Source organism: Callospermophilus lateralis, chromosome 2 (genome assembly GCF_048772815.1).
Source record: "Callospermophilus lateralis isolate mCalLat2 chromosome 2, mCalLat2.hap1, whole genome shotgun sequence".
Taxonomy (NCBI): domain Eukaryota; kingdom Metazoa; phylum Chordata; class Mammalia; order Rodentia; family Sciuridae; genus Callospermophilus; species Callospermophilus lateralis.
Window position 1 is genome coordinate 166,385,714 of NC_135306.1, and position 20,358 is coordinate 166,406,071.

General features: G+C 49.2%; 1 protein-coding gene across 1 annotated transcript in view; it reads right to left on the reverse strand.

The window, feature by feature from the left end:
- The window catches only part of Ush1c (USH1 protein network component harmonin), a 41,078-nt gene that overhangs the window by 15,209 nt on the left and 5,511 nt on the right, over positions 1 to 20,358 (reverse strand). The window contains exons 2-15 of the mRNA XM_076842527.2: positions 16,653 to 16,720; positions 15,154 to 15,297; positions 14,876 to 15,014; positions 11,650 to 11,758; positions 11,499 to 11,523; positions 11,256 to 11,313; positions 10,860 to 10,954; positions 9,145 to 9,229; positions 8,833 to 8,892; positions 8,632 to 8,688; positions 8,194 to 8,336; positions 7,097 to 7,162; positions 6,632 to 6,756; positions 3,265 to 3,314 (exon numbers count right to left, since the gene is read on the reverse strand). Coding sequence (XP_076698642.1) covers positions 3,265 to 3,314; positions 6,632 to 6,756; positions 7,097 to 7,162; positions 8,194 to 8,336; positions 8,632 to 8,688; positions 8,833 to 8,892; positions 9,145 to 9,229; positions 10,860 to 10,954; positions 11,256 to 11,313; positions 11,499 to 11,523; positions 11,650 to 11,758; positions 14,876 to 15,014; positions 15,154 to 15,297; positions 16,653 to 16,720 — 1,224 coding nt within the window. The remainder of the gene's footprint in view (positions 1 to 3,264; positions 3,315 to 6,631; positions 6,757 to 7,096; positions 7,163 to 8,193; positions 8,337 to 8,631; positions 8,689 to 8,832; positions 8,893 to 9,144; positions 9,230 to 10,859; positions 10,955 to 11,255; positions 11,314 to 11,498; positions 11,524 to 11,649; positions 11,759 to 14,875; positions 15,015 to 15,153; positions 15,298 to 16,652; positions 16,721 to 20,358) is intronic.

A 20,358-nucleotide genomic window follows, 5' to 3' on the forward strand; every position in this document is an offset into this window, starting at 1 on the left:
TTCCTAGCATTCAGGCCCATGCCTTCCCCAATATCTGAGAAGAAAGGTGGATCATGTTCTGATGCTAAAAGATTCATCCTGGGAGATTCTAGAGAAAATCCAGGAGAGCTGGCAGATCTGCAGAGATCCTCTGTCCTGAACTGGAGGAGGTGGGAGCAGACTTAGATCTGGGGCCCAGAGCCAGGGACACTGGATTTTGCCCTCATGTGTAGATTCTAGACTTTTCTGTCCTGGAGAGGTCAAATCCATGGCTCCCTCTGACCTGGGCACTTTTGCTGAGGATTAGCTGAGAGCCATAGGGCTAGGAGGTGCAGGTGGGGAAAGGGCCTAACTGCTTTACAGTGTTCACAGTGTTGGTAAGGATTTGGGGAGGGAGATGCAGGGCAAAAAGACCCTGCTAAATTAGACTCACAGAACCTATTCTCCTGGCTGCTTTTGCCTTTGGGTTGCAAGGAAGCCCAGGGGTAATAAAAGAAGAGAATGAATATTTATGGACTTCCTGTGTGCCAAGGGATGTACACTGACTGATCATCTCCAATGTAGGCTTTGTCCCATTCTCTTGATGAAGGCTCTGAGAGGTGAAGTTCCTTGCCTGATATCAGACATTTAGTAAGTGATGGTGCCAGGATTTGGATCAATTTTTCTACTGTGCCTTGATGAGCCAGGGACAAGGAGGCAACAGCAGGAGGGAGGGTAAGCCCCTGCCACACACAGCATGGAGGACAGGAGAGGGGATGCACAGAAAGCCAACATTCTGGGCAATTCTGGAACAAGGTGGGAATCCTCTATTCACTGAGCTTATCCCCTATCTCTAAAAAGTGTTCCTGGGGCTGCTCTTGGATTTCTTGAATCATCTTAGTATCTAAGGGCAGGAATGAGGAATTGAGTTTCCCAGCAAATGACATACAGCTTTCATCCATAGCCAGAGGGGTGGTGAGTCATTATAGATCTCTGCAGACTTATACTATCCTCACCCGTAAGCAAAGACAACTCTCACCTCCGTGTACAACCAATATGCTTTGGAAGTGGTCACTTCTGGGACCTGCCACCAGAGCAGTCTATGAGCCTTTTGATAAAATGCTTCTTTCTTCCTGCTTCTGAGTCCTCCTTGCCCATGCTGTTCACTAAAGTCTTGGCTCAGTTGAGAAATGAATCCCTACCACCATGTTGTAGGTTTGAACAGCAATTCCCCAAGAGGAGCCAGAAACATGCTGCGGTTTGTTAGAATAAAGGCATGGCCTCCCACAGGGACCACCATGATAGGAAAGAATTTCCTATTGATTTGAAAAAAGACCCACCGGTGCTAAGATTGTAGAGCCAGGGCTTCTGAGTGGGACAGGCTGACAGCAAATCGTTTCTGTCCCATCCCCAGTAGAGCAGCTTACAGATGCAGAAGGGCAAGTCTCCCTGCCAGCTCCCTCAACCCCCACCCAGGTAACTTAGTTGTGTGTGAATCTGCTTACTCTGCCAGACTGTGGGCCCTTGCAAGTAAGGGCTCTGCATGACTGATTTAAGCAATTCTGGTGAAAGGTCTTAGTTGGAACCATGAATACTTTAGGTCCCAGCATAGACTCTGTAGGGCTACATATTGGAGACCTTGAGCCCCAGACGGTCTTACTCAGAGCAGGAGCAGAAGTCAACAAATCTTTCTCTTTTCTCATAGGGGGATTTTGTGCATTAATGATCATGGCCATGGATGTCCCCTTGTATTACCTGGGGACCTGGTGTTCTAGCATCTCCCCTGGTTATAGGCAAAATGATGATGGATTTTCAAAGCAGCATGAGGGACATGACTACATTGTCCTTTTAGCAGTCAAATTCATGGCAAATATTCCTTTCAGTCAAGGCTGAGAGGAGAGGCAGTTGGGGTGATGCATTCTTGCTTCTACCTAGGAGCAACTGTTCTCTCTTTTGGAAATAAAAATGAAAACCATAGTGCCAGCTGTTTCTGAAATGTAGGACTAATAAATAGTGGAAACCAGCTCTAACTCTCTACCAAGGGCAAATTTCAAGTGACCTGATTTGTGATGGATGTGTGCAAGAGATTCTAGCTCTTTCACATTTCCTAGTTATTACTGCCTGGAAAAGATTTGACCTGTCTCCTTTTATTATTTTTTTCCAGTAGAATTCCGTGTGTGTGTGTGTGTGGGTGGGTGTGTGTGTGTGTATGTGTGTTGCCCTCTCTAATTGAGTTCTAATAGAGACAGTATGGAGAGAAGATTAGAAACCTAAGCCCTGGAGTCAGGCTGAAAAATAAAGAAGATAATTTTATGAGACTAAGGACCATGGTAGTATGAGAAGACATCTCCAGGGAGCTCTGTACAAAGTTTACTCACTCCTATACATATCATGATCTGGGCTTCTGGGTGAACACATAACTTGTGTCAGCCAGAATATTGCTATCTATAATTTTAATGGGAATGTGTTGGAGAAAGCGGGTAGATTTTCCTGGCACATCTGATATCCCCATTTTACAGGAAGGGAGAAGTTGCAGAGCATCAGTCACCTAGCTGCCAGTGCTTTGGTTTCTGGAGTATTGACTTTTTGCCAGAGAGAGCTGGTAACATCCAATTTAGCTCACTCAGATTTATGTTAATAGGCTGATTTCCAAATACCAAGCCATCTTGAATGTCCAATCTACAGTTATTAACAGCAGCATTTATATAATCAAATGCCAAAGTGATTTAGAAAGACAAAGGACAGGAAAATTTTATGGGGCCTGCAGATACTATAATAAGATTTAAACAGAAAATTAACAGCCCCAGCAACTGGGGAAAAAAATGTATAATCCTGGGTAAATGCAGAGATAGTTCTAGGAGAGAATTGTGATGGGTGCAGTTTCCTGTCCAACCCGAGGCTACGTGGGTAGCCAGTCTAAACCTGGAAAAGTGGCTCTGTGTACACCTACCCTGGTATTTCACTCTGATCCCAGATTCCTGGTCATGGCTTCTGGTTCTATCTGTCAGAACAAAGCAGAAGTCTCCTGGCCCTGCCCTGTGCCCCTGGAAGCTGGTATAGACCCACATGGAGTCTGATGGCCCTTGGTCAAGTCTCATGACAGGTATACCTGCCCCTCGTGATGCCTCTGCCCCTCATATGCCTCTGTCATTTGGTGTCACCCTGACAGAGATGCAGTCAGGGTTAGCCCTCCAAGGGAATGGGTGAATGGCACTGTTCAGAACTGATAGGGAAAGAAAAATTTTAAAGTCCAAACCCCACTGCAAACTGAGGAGCAAACCAGCACGGCACCCAGTCCTGTCCTACCTTCCGGATAGTTGGGAATTTGCCATCGTACCGGTAAAACCACCCAAAAGCTATAAGAACACAGAGAACAAAATGGTGAGACGTGTTTCCACTGGGCTAGAGCATCCATAGGCAGCAGGTGAGAGTTGGGTTTCCAAGGAATGCATAGTTTTGGGGGATGAAGGGCAGTGTTGGCAGAACCAACAGCAAAATCACACCCTCTGTCCATCTTTCAACTTACCTGGCCTCACCTGGGACAAAGCAGGCCCAAGACCACCTGAGAAAAGCCCCCCTCCCTCTCAGACACTGACTCCAGAAGTCAGTGCCAGAAAATCAGCAAGAAAACTTCTTGTGGAAGAATGAACTTTTCCAAATCACAGATATCATCTCCAAACAAAACCCCGTTGAAAGAGAAAAAGCCCTCTCTAACTGATGCCTGGTTCTCCATCCAAAACACATCTCAAGACAAAAGAGAGCCTGGGTCTCTGCCTAGAACTGCAGTCAGACAGAACAAAACTGTGTTGTCTCACTGGGGAGGCCAGTCCTCTGCCTTCAGCATTGCAAGAGAGGCAGTGGCTGGGTCAATCTGAAAGGCTGGCTCCAGCAGCAATGGGCAGAAGATGTGCCCCCAGAAAAGCAGATTCCCCATCCAAGCCAGATAAGCAGGGTGCAGCCCCTTTCTTCCCCAGGTGACAGCATGAAAGGGCAGCCCCCAAACCTGAGCTCTTAGGGGCTGAGATAAAGGCTTAAATAATTGCCCACCTTTAACCACCTGGAATTGAGCTGGAATAGGCTGTTGAAAGCCCCCTGCTGGACTAGGCACTACCTCCTTAGTTGCTGGATCTGGGAATGAGGAGAGGCCAGAGAGCAGAGAGGGCACTTGAACTTGGGTAGTATTTGAATATTTGCACGAACAGTTCAGTTGCACTGGCACGTGCTTGCTGATTTACCAGTTTGGCCATGTGTTCTGTCCTAAGGTTTTGCTTGGCCCAAGCTGGGGCATGGAGCAGCCTCACAGACCCCAGGGGCCTCCACCATGTGCCAGCCCCTTGGAGTCAGGTGTCTGCACTGCTTCAGGAGGAGGTGGGCAGGGCAAGCAGGGCACAGCCAGGCCAGGGAGCGAAGCGGGGGCGCAAACCTGCTCTCCCTGCTCCTCTGTGCCTCCATCCAGGTCGTCCGCAGACTCGAGCTCAGGCTCTACTCCCTGATCATCTACCCGGGGAAAAGAGGAAGTTGGTGAACTAAGAGGACTCAGGAGGCTGAGAGGCCAGAGGGCTTCCCAGGAGTTGGGGGACCTGTGACCACTTTCTTCCAAGGAAGAAAGGCAGGGAAAAAGGCTCAGGATTCCAGACCAAAGGCGTCTCACTCTGGATGGTGCATGCAGTACTTTCAACCTTAGTACAATTAGCTTCTCTATCTGTAAAATGGGTGAACAATAGGGGCCTGACACCTGAGAACCATTTTTCAAGGTGCCCAGTTGAAAGTTGGGAAGTGGGTGAGGAAGATGGGAACAGGAGTCCTTAATAAAGACAGTACCCCTTCACCACTGCTCTGGCTAAGAAAGGGTCTTTAGGGACCTCTGTGACAGGTTACCATATCTCTGAGGGTTTGGTAGAATGTTGGGGTGCTGCTGGATCATCATGGATAGGTAGGCTGAAGCAATTTTCAGAACCCTCTAGGGCAGCTAGTGGGGGGAGCAGTCTGTCCTGCCCACATCCTTACACTGAGGGCCTTCATGTTCTAGGCTAGAGATGCTCCACACTTTTCCCTGTTTTTCAAAAATGTAGGTTCATCCCTTGCAGGCACAGAAACCTGAGTCAGGCCTCACCTACTGGCTAATTGGGTCCCAGAGTTAAATGTTGGGTGGGCTGAGGCTGGCTGGCCAACGAGCCATGTTGGGCTTTATCTGTAGCCAATGAGCCCAACAAAGCCATGACCATTCCAGCTGCCCTGGAACAGCAGGGAAAGACAGGAATTGAGCTGTTCAGAAGCTCTACTACATTTCCTGACTTACATCCAAGTTAGGATTAAATTGTGGGTGCACATGGAGATGGATGGCTGTGGCAGCTGCCCCGGGGGCTGGCAGACTGCAGCCTTCAATCCTGTGCTTTGTGGAATGGCCTTGGAATACATGTGTATCTTAAGCAAAGGCAAAGGTCTTGCTCCTTTTATTCAAGAAACTTGGTTTGGTTAAAACAATGCTAAATAAATACCTAGTTAGTGAAAGGCTTTTATTTTCCACGGTTCCTGAGAGGGTGCACCTTGCTGTGAAGCTGAGACCTAACTTCTAGGAAGGCACTAAATTGACTAGTATTACTTTCATGAGAAGCAATTACAATCAATTTCTCTCCTTTCAAAGCTCCCATTTCACTCATAAGAGCAAATTAGTGGCCCATTTAAAACAGGGATTATTCACCAGGAATTCAGCTTTGGCCACATCCTCAGCTCGTACTGAATGTCATAGGGGAAGGTGATGACAGCATGCTTTGTCTTTCTGAGAGAACCATGAGATGACACTGTGCTCTGCTGCCAGGAAGGAATTCTGGGAGCTACCTGCTTCAGTCCAAGAGGCCTGTGTTGGCAATGCAGTGTCACTTTAGGGCTTAAATATGACCCAAAGTTGGGACAGAGCTATCTAGACCCCACTACAGAATTCCAATTGGCTACCACACAACAGAGAGAGGAGCCTTGGTTCTCTAAGTTGGGTCCCTGGGGACAGGGTAGCAGCTGGTGGAGGCCAGGATTGAGAGGTAAGGTAAGAAGGGTAGAGGTAAGAATGGACCAGTGAAGAGGAGATGGAAACGATGGTGGGAACTGAGATCCCAGCATGGTGCAGCCACCAGACCCATATTGACATCTGGGAGGGGTCTCGGAGTCCTCTCCCTGTCTCCATCCCTGGAGTGGTGTGACAGCCACCCATGTGCAGGGATGTAGGTGAAAGAGGCACTTCAGGCAAGCTCCTCCTTTGTTTGCCCACCAACCTTGGGCCACCAGAGCTCCTTCCTCTTTCTTGCTGCTGGTTTCATCCCAACCCAGTCTAGAACCAGACAGAAGGGCACCTCACCCCATACACTAACAACAATCACATGAGCCAGTTCCTCTTGCACGGCTCGCTCTCCCATCTGCAGCAGCCCAGTGGCCTGTGTACATGTGTGCTGTAGAGGAGAGCCTGTGAGCTTGTATGTGGAGCAGGCCCCAGACAAGGAGGCAGACAGATCCCTCCCACCCTAAAGCCCTGAAAAATGGCCCCTCACACTCAGCTGCACCACCATGAAGGGAATGAATCTGAGAGAGCCATGGGCAGTTAGTGGAGGGAGGCCAGCATTTCTGTCCATCCCCCCAGCCCCAGGTCCTAGAAGGACCTCTTCCCCTGGCACATGGTACCTACACTTTGGCTTGCGAAGGGGTACTGGGTGCACCTCGGCAGTGATGGTTTTAGGCAAGAGGAGCTGTTCCTTGGAGCCCCAGTCTTCTTCCCACTGCTTCTTAAACTTCTCTTCCTCTTCCACGATCCTGAAATTAAACCCCACACCTGTGATTTGAGTCAGAACCTTTGCAGGCCTATCTCCTGCCTACCTGAGAACCCCAACCAGCCCCGGAGCAGCCTCATGGTTCTAATGTGGCGAGGAAGGCCGGTCCTGGAGCTGATGTTCTGGGTAAACACCTAAGTTCTTGTTGCCTGGGTATAATGGGCTGTACTAGGAGTGTGGAATGGCTACAAATAAAGGAGGAGCTACTAGGGGACAGAGGGCCAGGTAAACTGGGCCTAGAGGTGACCTCTGGCTGGCCACACTCCTGGAAGCACACTCATGAGCACCACATGTGCAGGCACACACAAATCCAGGATACTCACTGTTCCATCTCCTTCCGGTATCTCTCATTTTCCTCTGCTGCCTTCTGGGCAATTTCCTTTCTCCTCCTAAAATAAATGCAGATAGGCATGTCTGAGTCTATGCAAGAAAAGCTAACTGTTCCTGATTTGAGAAAAGTTTTAAATGTTTTCTCCAGCATCTCTTCCAAGGATGCTTACACCGGCTGTGGGAGCTAAGGAAGTTGTCCAACACAAGTCTGAACACACAACCTGTGTTCCTGGGAGGTTTTGTCTGGCATAGTAGGCAGATATTCTGTGCCACAGGAGATGAGGTTCACATGAGGGCCACACTCCAAACTCTTAGATGGAGTGACTAACAACAAGCAGGATCTAGACTGAGAGAGGGTCCTCTCAGAGGAGGGCCCAGCCAGACCCCAAGCAGGGGTTGCTAACCAGGTTTGTGTGGCTTTCCAGGTTAGTTCTTTGATGATGGAAATGGGAACATCCCTTTTCCTTTCTTTTTCAAATACTTATTAAGTGCTGAGAATATATCTGCATTTGGATTTTGACTGTGGTTTTTCATTTATGAATTGCTTGCCCCATTTATTTTCTCAGTCCATCATTTTAACTACCTGGTGGGGAGCAGTTAGCACCACAGGTGGGTGGCCCTCTGGGGACTGCCAGGTTCTTAAGTCAGATTGTCTGGATGCGAATCCCAGCTAGGTCATGTGTGACTTTGGACTCAAGATGCTTAACCCCTCTGAGCCTGAGCTATCTCACTTATAAAACAGGTTAATACCATCTGCCTACCAGGGCTGGCATGGAGATTAAATTAAATAACGCAAGCAAGGTCCTAATCAGCATCAGCCTCGTGGTAGGTACTCAACATCAGTGCTGCTGGTGGGAGCCTCATTTCCCATAGTCCTGGAATCTGGAAATCAGGGGCTGTCCTCAGCAAGGAGGGAGGAGCCTGGTGGTCTGAGGCAGAGGATTGATTTGCTGACCTGCTGCTTAACCTATTTGGTCTGAGGACAGCCCTGGAAGTGGGGATGAAGTCTGTGCAGGAGCAGAGGACAAGAGCCAAAATGGGTGGGGCAAAGGTAGTCTGGGAAGGTGGGGGTCCCCGGATGGCCACTCACTGGCGCTCCATCTCCTGCTGCTCCTGGAGGATTTTGTTGGACTCCATGGCCAGCCGCTTCTGCATCAGGAGCTCCTGCCGCTGCAGCTCACGCTGACGTGCCTCTGCCAGCCGCTCGCGGTCAGTCATAAACAGCTCCCGGCCCTGGTGGGGAGAAAGAGGCCCTTTGCTTAGGCCCCTGGGAAAGCTGTACATCCACAGCCATGGTTTTGGGGGTCCAAGATGTGGGTCACCTTCTCAATGCCGTGCCTCCCCATATATTGCAACTCTGGAGGTCTCTGACCCAGGCTTCTTGCTGTGCAGAAGCCGTTTTCCTCTGCGGTCAGTATTTCAGGGAAGGAGACCCCTTGGCCCTTTCTGGGAGTGTGTGGCAGAGATGTGAGGTCATAGGTTATGGGTCAGAGGTCATGGGGCCCCCACCACCTCATTCTGGACTTACAGCTCCAGCTACAATGGAGATGGTCAGGCTGCGGCTACTCTTCAGCACGTTCACAGCCTGTGGGAACAGAAGGTCAGTCATCTGGGGTCTGACAGATAGACCAGGGCAATCCAGGCAGAGACCACAGACACCATGATGGTTGGGGTGAGCAGTGGGGTGGGAAGGTGATAAGGCCAACAGATAAAGACCTTCACCTCTTACCTCCTTGTGGTCCAGGTTAGAGAAGTCGATGCCGTTGACTTCAACGATCTGGTCTCCTGTCTGAAGGAGAGATGGAGAAGGACTGGTGTGTTACACTCACTCATCTGGAGGAAGGGCTCCTGCATGGTGCCAGGTTTAGGTGCTGGGTCTAAGTGGCTGCTTTTCAACTCTTCCCAATGAGTAAAGCAGTAGAAAAATTTTGACGGGGCCCTGGGAGGGCCACAAGCCTACCCTGTCACCTCTCCCCTCCAAAACTATCTTACTGGCTATCAAATATTATGCCATTAGAGTTAATTTCTTTGGGTCACTCACCTCCAATCCCACCTCTGCAGACAGAGAGCCAGGCTTCACATGGCTGATGAAGATGCCCGGTTTCTGGATTGGGCCACTGGAAATGCTGTGGGAGGTAGGAAATGTATATGAAGCTCTGCCCTCTTTGCTTGTTCCCTGAAGCACTTACTTGCTTTCAATGTCCTGTCTATCACCCTCTATCTGGGCATCCAGTGTTCAGGATAAAGTTCACCCATGAATTCAGGACCCACAGACTCTATCTCTGTCTCCCTTCTAGCCTGATTTCCACTGTTCCCCTGGGTAACAGACAGAGAAAACTACTTTTAATTCTCCCTACCCTACTCTCACCCAATATACCACATGTGTTGCTTCTTCTCTTTCTAGAACTTTCCTTTCATACCTTGTGACTCAAATACTATCTCCTTTAAAATTTTTCAGGAGATCCCTTATCCTATCCCAAGATTGAGCAAGTGCCCCCTCCTTGTGCCCCAAAAACATCTACAGGAAGTATGGCACTTGCTCATTCTTTTCCCTGCCCTAGATCTGTGGCAGATATCACTAAGTAACTATAGCACTCTTTCTAAGCAAGCTAAATACAGCTTTAGAATCCTTTGCAGAGCCATGCACAGTGGCACATGCCTGTAAATCCTAGCATCTCTGGAAGCTGAGGCAGGAGGATTGAGAGTTCAAAGCCAGCCTCAGCAACTTAGGGAGGCCCTAAGAACTTAGTGAGATCCTGACTCTAAATAAAATATTTAAAAAGGGCTGGGATGTGACTTGGTTCAATTTTTGGTACTAAAAAAAGAGAGAATACTTTGCAGAACAGTACCCCAGGAAGCCACCTACTAATTGATTAGAGATGGCACAGATAAGAAACCTATTTGCCATCCCTGATGCAGGATGAACCTCCCTCAGAGTCCTTTTCACCCTATGTGGCACCTATGCATTTGGCTTCTATATGCCATCATCTTCCAGAAAGGAAAGATAATTTTTTATCACTTATAAAGGTGTTGAATAAATGTGAAGGAATGGAAATGATCAGAATAACAAAAATAATAGTAACCAACATTTTTCAGCCATTTACTACCTGCTAGGCACTAAGCTTAGTGCTTTGTTTACTTCTTTTGCAATAACTTTGTGATATGGGTGTTATGCTCCCCTGTTTATAGAGGGAAAAACTGAGGCTCAGAGTGGTTAAGTTAAGTGGTTCAGGTTCTGGAGCTTGTGCATGGCAGGGCAGGGCTGGAACCGACCATGGAGTGACTGTGGCACCTGCATACTTGATACCAACTCCTCGTGTGGCCCAGTGCCTGGTGGAGTCCAGACTGGGAGTCCAGACTGCCCAGGCAGTCCCTGACTGCCTCTTAAGGAAAGCCATGAGGTAATCTGTGACAAGACAACTGTGACAGAGATGCCCAGATGGGCAGTGTCCTTTTGCAGTGAGTCAAGGGCCCACCCAAGGACCATGGCTCTGCCTCTGGGCCTCAATTTCCTCATCTGTAAAATGAAAAGTGTTGGAGCTGTCCTCTGGCTCCGGGTGGCTATGAAGCTCAGAGTGGAACTCAGGCAACAAGAAGTGTGGTGGACACGTCACCTCACTAAAATTGCATTGCATGTAAATATTCTACTCAATAGTCTCAAGTGTCCTCAAATGCAGCAGTGAAGAAGGGAAGAGGCATCAGGAGCCCACTGGAGTCTCCCTGCAACAACGGAGCCTAGGGCATGCTGCCACCCACCTGCAGCCAAGGCCCCGTGAGCCCACCAGGCTGATGAAGACTTTTTTCTCCTTGTGTGCCCGTGTCCCAGGGGAACCCAGGCTGCCTCGACTGCCCTGGAGAAGGAACAAAAGCAGGTCATTGGGTGTCAATGTACATGCAAATAGCCTTTTGAGCTTGTGAGTTCTTTAGGGTAAGTACTGCCTAATTTTCATGGGCCAGATGGTCATTCTGCCCCTGGGGTGTGGGTCTGCACACTAGCTAGGCCAGCTGAGGGCCCACCACTCCACAGGAGCATTCTGGATGTCCTGGAGGCCCTAAGATCATGTCCTTAGAGCCAACCCTCCCTTAAGACCAGCTGCCCTTCCTGGAAGTCCACTCCACCAAAGTGCCATCACAATGGGTCCTGGCCCTTACCCCAGATTCTGACACAAACTGATCCACATACTGCCATTTGAGGGGCTCCTCGGGAGAGCTGACAAGAGGAAAAAATAGAACAAATATTTATTAGAGATGGCCCCAAGTCCATATCTGCCACATTTGTAGCCTCCACTGGACCAGGAACAGCGTGACCTGGGGGTACAGGAGTAAGACCCCAGGGCTGCTACCAGGACCTTGGAGCCACAAGGAAAGAGTGTTACAGAGGAGGGTCTCACTCACCTCTTCACAGGGATCAGGCCGATGTCTGTGGGAGAAAAGCATTGGGGTTAGGGCAGCTCCTTGCCCTCTCTGTCCCTGCGGGAACTGAGTAACCCCATTGCCTGCTCTAGACCACCATCACTGAGCCCCACCACCCTCTGGTCTCACTTACGTCTCACTTTGATGGACACAGTCTTCTTGGTTCTTATCAGATTGATGACCTCTTCGTGGGTGCAGGAGGAGATGGAATATCCATTGATCCGGACAATCTCATCCCCCACCTTGGCCACAGAGAGAGGGAATAAGCACCAGGTGGAGGGAGCACCTGGCAGCAGGAAAAGCCCACCACCAGGTGCTCACGGCCAGGCTAAACCTCTATATGTGTCCTATTCCTTGTCACAACCAACCCACCCCACACCAGCCCGAGGGATCCCAGGACTGGTGGTACTGCCTTTTGCCCCATTTTACAGATAAGGAAATCAAGATGGGGGGTGAGGAGTTGAGTAGGACTCAGGTCTCTGTCCCCTCACTCTGGCATCCCTTTCACTCCACATGACTGTTATCATTAGGCCTGAGACCAAAACCCGTGGCTCAGATGCCTCTTCTCAGAGCTTAGGCAAGAGTGGATTGGGAGACAGGGCTTGCGGGGCTAGCTGGGGATACATGCTGACACTGCCCCTGCTGGATACTACTGCTGCCTGTCCAGGCACTCAAGCCCTGAGGATCAGACTGAAGCTTGTTATTGACTAAGCACAGAACTGAAGGGCCCTCAGACATTAGGTGATACCTAGGCTCAGGGAGGTGATATTTTGTCCAAGATTATGTAAGCAGAAGCTGCAAAATAGTAACTGGATCCTGGGTGCTCCCTCTTCAGTCTGAGGCCAATGCAGAGCAGCTGGGGGTTTAACTCCAACCACATGTGCTGACGCCTTGGAGACTTGTTAGTACATAGCTAGATGCTATGGGGGCTAAGGGACACACAGCCTCTGAAGGGCCCCACAAGCCAACTCCCACCCTATAGCACTCCTACAGAGTCACCTCTCATTGTTGCCAGGAATGACCCCCTCCCTCTCCGGACACAGACCCCAGTCTTCTTGGGGGAGGGTAAGTCCTGACAGAGGTGTCCAGAGACTCAAAAAGGCACAAAAGGGAGGGGCTCAGTAAAGAACCCTCTAGGTTTATGGGGACATCAGATTCAAGGAGAACTGCTGGATTTGCTCCTTATACCTAGTTTTCACAGCAAAACTACAGGGCAGGAACTTGTGTGTCTGTGAATCAGATGAGGAAATGGAGGCCCAGAGAGGTGCGATGACTTGATCAAGGTCACCCCATGAGCAAATAAGGCTGTCAGGATCCCAAGCCAGGTGTTCCTGACAGACAACAAGCCTTGTCTCTTGGGTGTCTAGAAGAAGAAAAGAAGGGCAAATGGCCAAGCCTGGCTACTGTTCCCTGCATCTTGTCCTCTCTGGATCCCTGCCACCTGTCAGAGCCTTCGAGTCCCACAGGAAGGCAGGGATTGCTCTGTCCATTATACAGCTGGGACAGCAAAGGCACAGAGAATCATTTTCTAGCCCTAGTAGGTACAGCAAGTTGTACAGCACAGGCTGCCTCCGTGCAGGATAGAGACTTAATAAAGAATTCCTTTAGGGGGCAAGAGCAGAGTAATGGAGTCCCAGGACTAAGTCCTATCAGAGGATCTGAGCCCCACTGGGGACCCAAGCTCATTGGTCAATCAGCACAGGGTCTTTGGCACAGAACGTGCCTCTCCCCTGTCTTCCAGAATCTTCTCCCAAGCTGTCCTCAGGCCTGAGATCTCCTTGGAAACATGAACCCAGGTAGGTCAATGACGCAAGTGTTTTCTCCCAAGCTCCCTTTCTTGTTCCTAAAGGGAACTTGCCCAGGACCCCAGTAGGAATAAAATTCCCACAGGGTTCCTGGCTCAGGTTACAGGATCAACTTCCCTCTCGCTCTCCCTCCACAAAGAACCCTGCAAAAGGGCCTTTGTGCAGGCACCACGAAGATATGAACATCTGAGGGTCCGTGGAACAAAGGAGAGATGAGTCCATCAGCACAAGAAAGGGTGGATGATTCATAAGCCTGAGAAACAGCTGGGAAGGTATAAAACCTGAGTTTCATTAAAATGTCCTCTCGTCCCCAAGTATTGGGGCACTGCTGAGAAATGCTCATCTGAGGACGAGAGCTCGCCCTGGAAAAAAAGAGGGCCTCAGATGATGCCAAGAGAGGCGCTCATTATGTTTATTTCTCTGACTCTGTTTCTGGGCTGGAAAATGTGCCTCAGAGGAAAGGAATAATGAAGGGGCTGAAATTTCAGACGCCATCGGCAAGCCGTGAGACAGGGATTCAGAACAAAGCCATGTCTGTCAGCCCCCTATTTCCACCCCCCACTCCTCACTCTCCGGTACCATTAGCGCTGGAGCCCCCTGAAGCCCCTGGCTTGGCCTCTGGGATTGGGATTTCGATAACAAACACTCTGGAAGCTCTGGGAGGTGGGGAGGGCCTCCTTTACCTGAACAGGACAAAAACACAGCTCCAGGCTCCGGGAGGAGTGAGACCTGCATGTCTGCCCTGCTCTACTCAGACACGGAGGTGCAGGGACCATGGTGGAGAGGCTCCCTGAGGTGTTAAAGGGAGATCTCTGGGTTGACCTTAGGAGACCCAGGTTCTAATCCTGACTCTGCCACTCACTGGACTCCAAGCCTCTATTAACTATAACTGGGGATGATACACGTAATGCAAACAGTGAGAATCCACGTGAGCTTGTACCCAGCACGTTGTTACCATTCACTGTCTCCCTCTCTCTGCTTATTTATAAAACACAAAGCACTTCTGTGTCAGGCAGTGTTGTAAGCTTTCTAATACTAATTCATTTTTGTTCCTTGCACAATCTGATGAGGTAGATTGTTTCAACATCACCCCATGTTGTGGATGGGGAAACTGAGGCCCAGGGTTAAGACATTTCACCAAATTCACACAGCTTAATGAACAAGCAAGGCCAGGTTTTGAACTGGGCAGTTCCGTCTCAGAGTCTATATTCTTAAGCATCATGCTACATTGGGCCTTCTTCCCTGTTGCTAAAGGTGACCTGTGCCAGGCTTCGGGTGCTGAACATAACTATGATCCTCCTTCAGGAAGTAGGGAGGTGGGGGCCAGTGGGGCAGCAGCATCTGGGACGAGGCAGCAGTTAGGTTCAAGAAAACAGATTGCCTGGGACCTGGTTTCTATGGAACTGCGGATCCCTGTCAGGGCTCAGCAGCCTCTTCCTCTCCCAGAGGCTCAGGAGAGTGGGTGCCTGTACTGTACCACACTGCCTAGCAGATGGAGGGGAGGCAGGAAGTCTGAGCCTCTGGGCCCCTCTTCCCTAGACTCTGCTCACTCACCTGGAGACCAACGCTGTCTGCCTGACCTCCTTTGATGAGATGAGAGATGAAAAGCCCACAGCCAAATTCGAGGCCCCCACGCACGCTGAGGCCAAGGCCTTCAGGGTGCAGACGGTCCAGACGCACCTCCTTTAGCTTCCTGCCGTGGTGTGGGGTGGGTTAGTGATGGCCCAGCTCAGCCTGACTGCCAGCACTGCCCAGCCCACTAGTGAGAGACTCAGCTCATCCTCGGGTGACCTCTTCCACCCCTGCCTCTGGGCTAGTGACTCCTTCCATACCTGGAGCGCCGAGGGGTCAGCTGGTCATATTCCACCTGATGCTTCAGTGGGATCAGTGGCCGGATGGCATCAAACAGTGGCAGGCGGTTGGGCTCATTGATGACCAACTTCAAGTCTCCAACAAGCACAGTGACGTCCATGGTCCTGCAGAGATATAGGGGATGCTTGGTGCCTTATTCCTGACCAAGACCTCTGACCCAGCCCAGCTCCCCACCCATTGGGCCCAGGCCTAGGAATTAAGAACTCTCTTGAAAGGTCCATAACTTCTAACTCTGGACCATGAGCTATGGAAGAGCTTGTTTCTCTCACATAAGTGTCACAGGAAATCTGTGAGTTAGGGACTGTTAACCCATTCTGCACATGAAATCAACCAGGATTTCAAACTCGGCTCTGCCTAGTTCTAAAGTTCAGGATCTTCCCACACAGGAAAGCTCTGTGTGAGAAGTGATGAGCTGTTTCATCCTCTGATCTTCCAGTTTGATCAGCTGCTAAACTCTAGAAATTCCACCGTCAGTATCTTCCTTGTGCCTTCACGTAATTCAGACACCTCTGCATCTCCAGCTGCCTGCTGATTTGCCCACTAATATAAGTCATTCCCTTCTCAAAATCCTTCAATGGCTCCCTACTGCCTAGAGGTCAAAATCCATTCTACCTGGTGGCCTCAGGGTTCTCCATGACCTGTCTCCCTGGAATGTCTCCAGTCTGGACTCTGGATGCTCTCAGGGTGCTCCAAGATCTAACTCACAGATTATCTCTCATTCCCCATCCACACCCTGTGCCTCTGTGCTTCTGAACTTCTGCTGATGCTGAGCCCTCATCCTGGGATGCTCTTCCCCAATATTCCACCATCCCAATTTCTTATTCTTCATAGCCTAGCTCAAGTTCTTCTGGCATCTCCCTGACCCCTCAGTTAGAAGTGAAAATTCCTTTCCTTAAATTCCTACTTTTACTTCCACTTACCAATTATTTTATTGTAACTTATGCTAGAGTTCCTGGTGCTTATAATGTCTGTTCAGACCAGGCCACAAGTGACTCAAGGCAACAAAGGGGATATTCTTCATCCTAGATCCTGCATGCTACCTAGCAACTGACAGGAGCTTATAAATGTGGGCCAAATTAATCAAAAAGCAGGTAGGTGACCAGAGACATCCAATGCAGTGGCCAGGGCCTGCTTTCATTTCTTCTTCTGTCCTAACAATTGCACTCTATTGAATATATCTGGCTACTTTAAATCCTCCCCCCATGATACAGTGATCAACTTAAGGGTGGAGACCAGTCTGTTTTTTCAAGTGTACCCTTGACCTTTAACAGAGTCAAGAGCAAAGAATTGTATAGTTGCTAAAACAAGTTGCTGAAATGGCAGGTCCATTTGGCTCCCAGGAGCACGGAGCATCTGCTCCCCCAAGTTCCTCTATCTTAGAACAGCTCATACCAGGGCTCCCTGAGCATAGAGTACCCCTGTGGGGATTGGTTCATAGGAGTTGGCCTAGCATACTTACTGGTGGTACATCCGCAGCACATCATAGAGATAGTCCTTCTCTGCATCATTTTCAATTAGAAAATCTACCTGTAAAACCCAAGGGCAGAATTACAGCTCCAGGCCCAGAAAATCTATAGCAGACTCCAGAGAGGAGAGGCCACACCAGAAACTATTCCAGCAGTTCAAGAAGAGTTGTGAAGAGAGGACGGCAGACAGAGGTCAGGGTGACCTCCTGACCCCAATATGTCATACCCACGCAGAACAGAACATGCCAGGGTGGGCTTTGCACATCCAGATATGGCCAGGCTGAGCCTTGTCCCAAGGTGGAGAGAGAATGTGTACACACACAGGACGGGAACCTCCATGTGACAGTGACATCCCATGGCAGTGCTGCTGCTCACCCCATGGCTGCCATCTGTGTCTGGAAGAAGCCCCATTGTCTTACCTGATGGTGGCTGTAGTGCCGGATAACTGCTTTCAGAAAGGATTTGGGCCACTGGTTCGGAAAGCACATCCCACTGGCGGAAAGCACCCTACTGCTGAATTCTGCGACACCTTTGCCAGGGGACCTCTGCCCTATCCCGTGCTGGCCTAAGCCGGGTTGACCCTGAGTTCTGTCTGCTAGTCAGCCTCCTGGCCACTCCTTCCCCCTCTCCAGGTCCCTGTATGTCTCCCCTGGAGGGAAGGTCAGGTTACATCATTTCAACTTTGCTGACGTCAATGGCTAGGACTCCAAGGTCAGGTTCAGGAGCTGCTTCATTAGCACCCCAATCCCTGGGGAGCCAGTGATCTGGGACCCCCAAATTTCACTCTTTGGGACAGCTCTTTGTTCATCTGTGCTATATCCTTGGCTCTCCCTTTAGCACAGGACAGAGTAACAGGGCAATGTGGAAGCTGGAGGGGTCCCTGGTTCTCTCCCTCCAGCCTCCAGGCTCAAGAGCATAATCCCAGGCTTCAGAGTCCTTAGTTCCAGAAGAATAGGGACTGTCTATCTGTTCCAAGACAGAGAGGACTTGTAAGGCCAGACTCTTGGGATTTCTAGTCTGAGCAGGGAATGCAATTTTCTAGTCTTGACCTGGCAGCACTTTTGCCCCTAAAATCAGGCTGGGCATTTCACTGAAGATGAGCCTAACCTAGGAGGAGGCTCCTCATGGACTCATGGCCTGGATGTCAGAAGCTCCCCAAGCTTCTCCAATCAGGGGAATTTCTGCTCCCTCCCTACATCACTGCAGAGGCATCCCCCTAGAAGATGGGGATGGCACACGCACTTAAGTCAGTGCTAATAAATCTTAGGATACTGGGCTGGGCTCTGGCCCACTCTGCCACACAAGTGGGCACCCTCAAAAGCCCATCTCTATGAGGACACAAGCCTGGACTATCTCTTCCCTCTTTAGCCTAAACTTATGTAAAAAGGTTGGGGACTTCACCCAAAAATATCTTGATAAATTAGATCAAGTCACCCATTACCTTCCTATTGTACTTAAAATCCAAATCCAGATCCCTTGCTGTGTCTTATTCAAGCTCTTCCTGGATGCATGGGCCTCCTTTCAGTTCCTCTCTCATGACAGACTTTCTTCTGGGAGTATATTCCCCTATTCCTTGGGTGGCTAGTCTCCTTCCCAGAGAAGTCTTCCCTGCCCACCAACCTAAACAGAACCCACTCCCACCCCGCAAGATGTTTCAATTCCATCATTACATGGATTGCTGCTTGTAATTTAAGGTTTGCTGGGTTTTGTTTTTGAAATTGTCTGTCTGCTTGATAGAAAACCTAATGAAGGGAAGGATGAGGTCTTGGTTATTCTAAATTCCTCAGGCTTAACATATAGTTATGTGTTTAATAAATAAGTATTTATTTATTGGGTGAATTTGTCCTCACAGTTCAGGTTGAAAGAGCCATGGGAATAGAAAGGAAAGGGAAATGACCTTTGCAGAGCCCCCATGGTGGCACTGGGCATGTGGGCTTAATTCCTTTGCATATTACACCATCCCTGTGAGCACATATTCTCACACCATTTTGCAAAAAGAACCAGAGAGGTTAAGTAAACTCAACGAAGACCCTATAGTTATTAAGTGGAACTATGATTTGAACCCAAGTCTGACTCCAAAGTCTATGCTCTGCTGCTAGCCATGTCCATTTGGTGTGACTCAGGCATCTCAAGGGGAAATAACCCCCAAGGCTCCTTAAAGTCAACATTTCCACCTTTTGCTTTTAAGATATCTTGTTAAAAAAAAAAAGATATTTTATTCCTCTGAACTGTTAAGAAAACTTTTTGATTGGTTCATAATGACCAAGAAACAGAACACATGTCTTTTGTTTTTGGTTTTTGGCACTGTGAATTTAACCCAGTAGCACTTAACCCCTGAGCCACATCCCCAGCCCTTTTAAAAATATTTGATGTAGAGACATGGTCTTGCTAAGTTGCTTTGGGTCTTGCTAAATTGCTAAGGCTGGCTTTGAACTCATGATCCTCCTGCCTCAGCCCCCCAAGTCACTGGGTTACAGATGTGTGTCACTGTGCCTTGCAGAACACTTTTAAATGACGCTTTGAACCCCAAATGTTCTGTTCTCTCAGGGGAGGATAAAAATCCCACCTGCTTTGGTTAGAGTGAGGATACCCTCACCAAAGGACATCCAGCCTAATTCTAGCCATGGATGGTGAGAGAAGCAAAAGGCCAGGAGAGGGATCCCCCTAGAAGATGGGGATGGCAGCATGCATTGGCTGAGGCCTTAGGTCTGAAGTCCCCTCACCCCTTTGCAGGAGTGCAGCTAGCAGCAGCATTAGGGTTAAGCAGAGAGGGACTGTCCTCAGAGGACAGCCTTTATTTTGCTCTGGGTAGAAAGCTAAGGTAGAAAACTAACAGAATTTGCAGCTTTAGGGTCTAGAAATGCTTTTCTGCCTTCTCTAAGCCAAGAACAGAGCACTTGGGGACAGTCTTGTAGAAAAGACCTGGGGGTGGAGGGAGTCCCGGGCTCCTGACCTGTGGACAGTCCTTCAATTCTGACCACTGCATTCAGAGGTCCCCACCCAGAAACTACTTTCTACCAGTCTCCTTCTGAGAGCCTCATGTCCATGGGCTCTCACTTGGAAGCTCATCTAGACCCTGTCCCAGTCTGTTCTTGTCTACTATTACAAGGTCATTACCACCACAGTCCATGTGGGACTCACACTGCAGTTGAGCAAACCTCTTCCTCACACTGGAACCTCCTCAATCTTAGACAGAATGTCCCCTCCACCTCCACAGCTAATAAGTCCATTAAAAAAAAAATACGTACAAACAGGTGGAGAGAATCTAAGTGATGAGTCAACAGGAGATCCCACAAATAAAGGGACAATTTCCCACCCAGAAACGTCTCTAAGGAGACAGAGACACAGCCCTGCTTTGTTCTCTGAAAACACACACTCACATCTCACTCTACAGACTTTAGAATGTACCAGAAGAAAAGAAAGAAATATGGAAGTCCCCTAGAAGTCTGAGCATGCTGTAGCAATTAAACTAGGCTTTTAGACTATTTTTTTAAAAGAGAGAGAGAGAGAGAGAGAGAGAGAGAGAGAGAGAGAGAGAGAGAGAGAGAGAGAATTTTTAATATTTACTTTTTAGTTTTCGGCAGACACAACATCTTTGTTTGTATGTGGTGCTGAGGATGGAACCCGGGCCGCACGAATGCCAGGCGAGAGCGCTACCGCTTGAGCCACATCCCCAGCCCCTTAGACTATTTTTTTTTT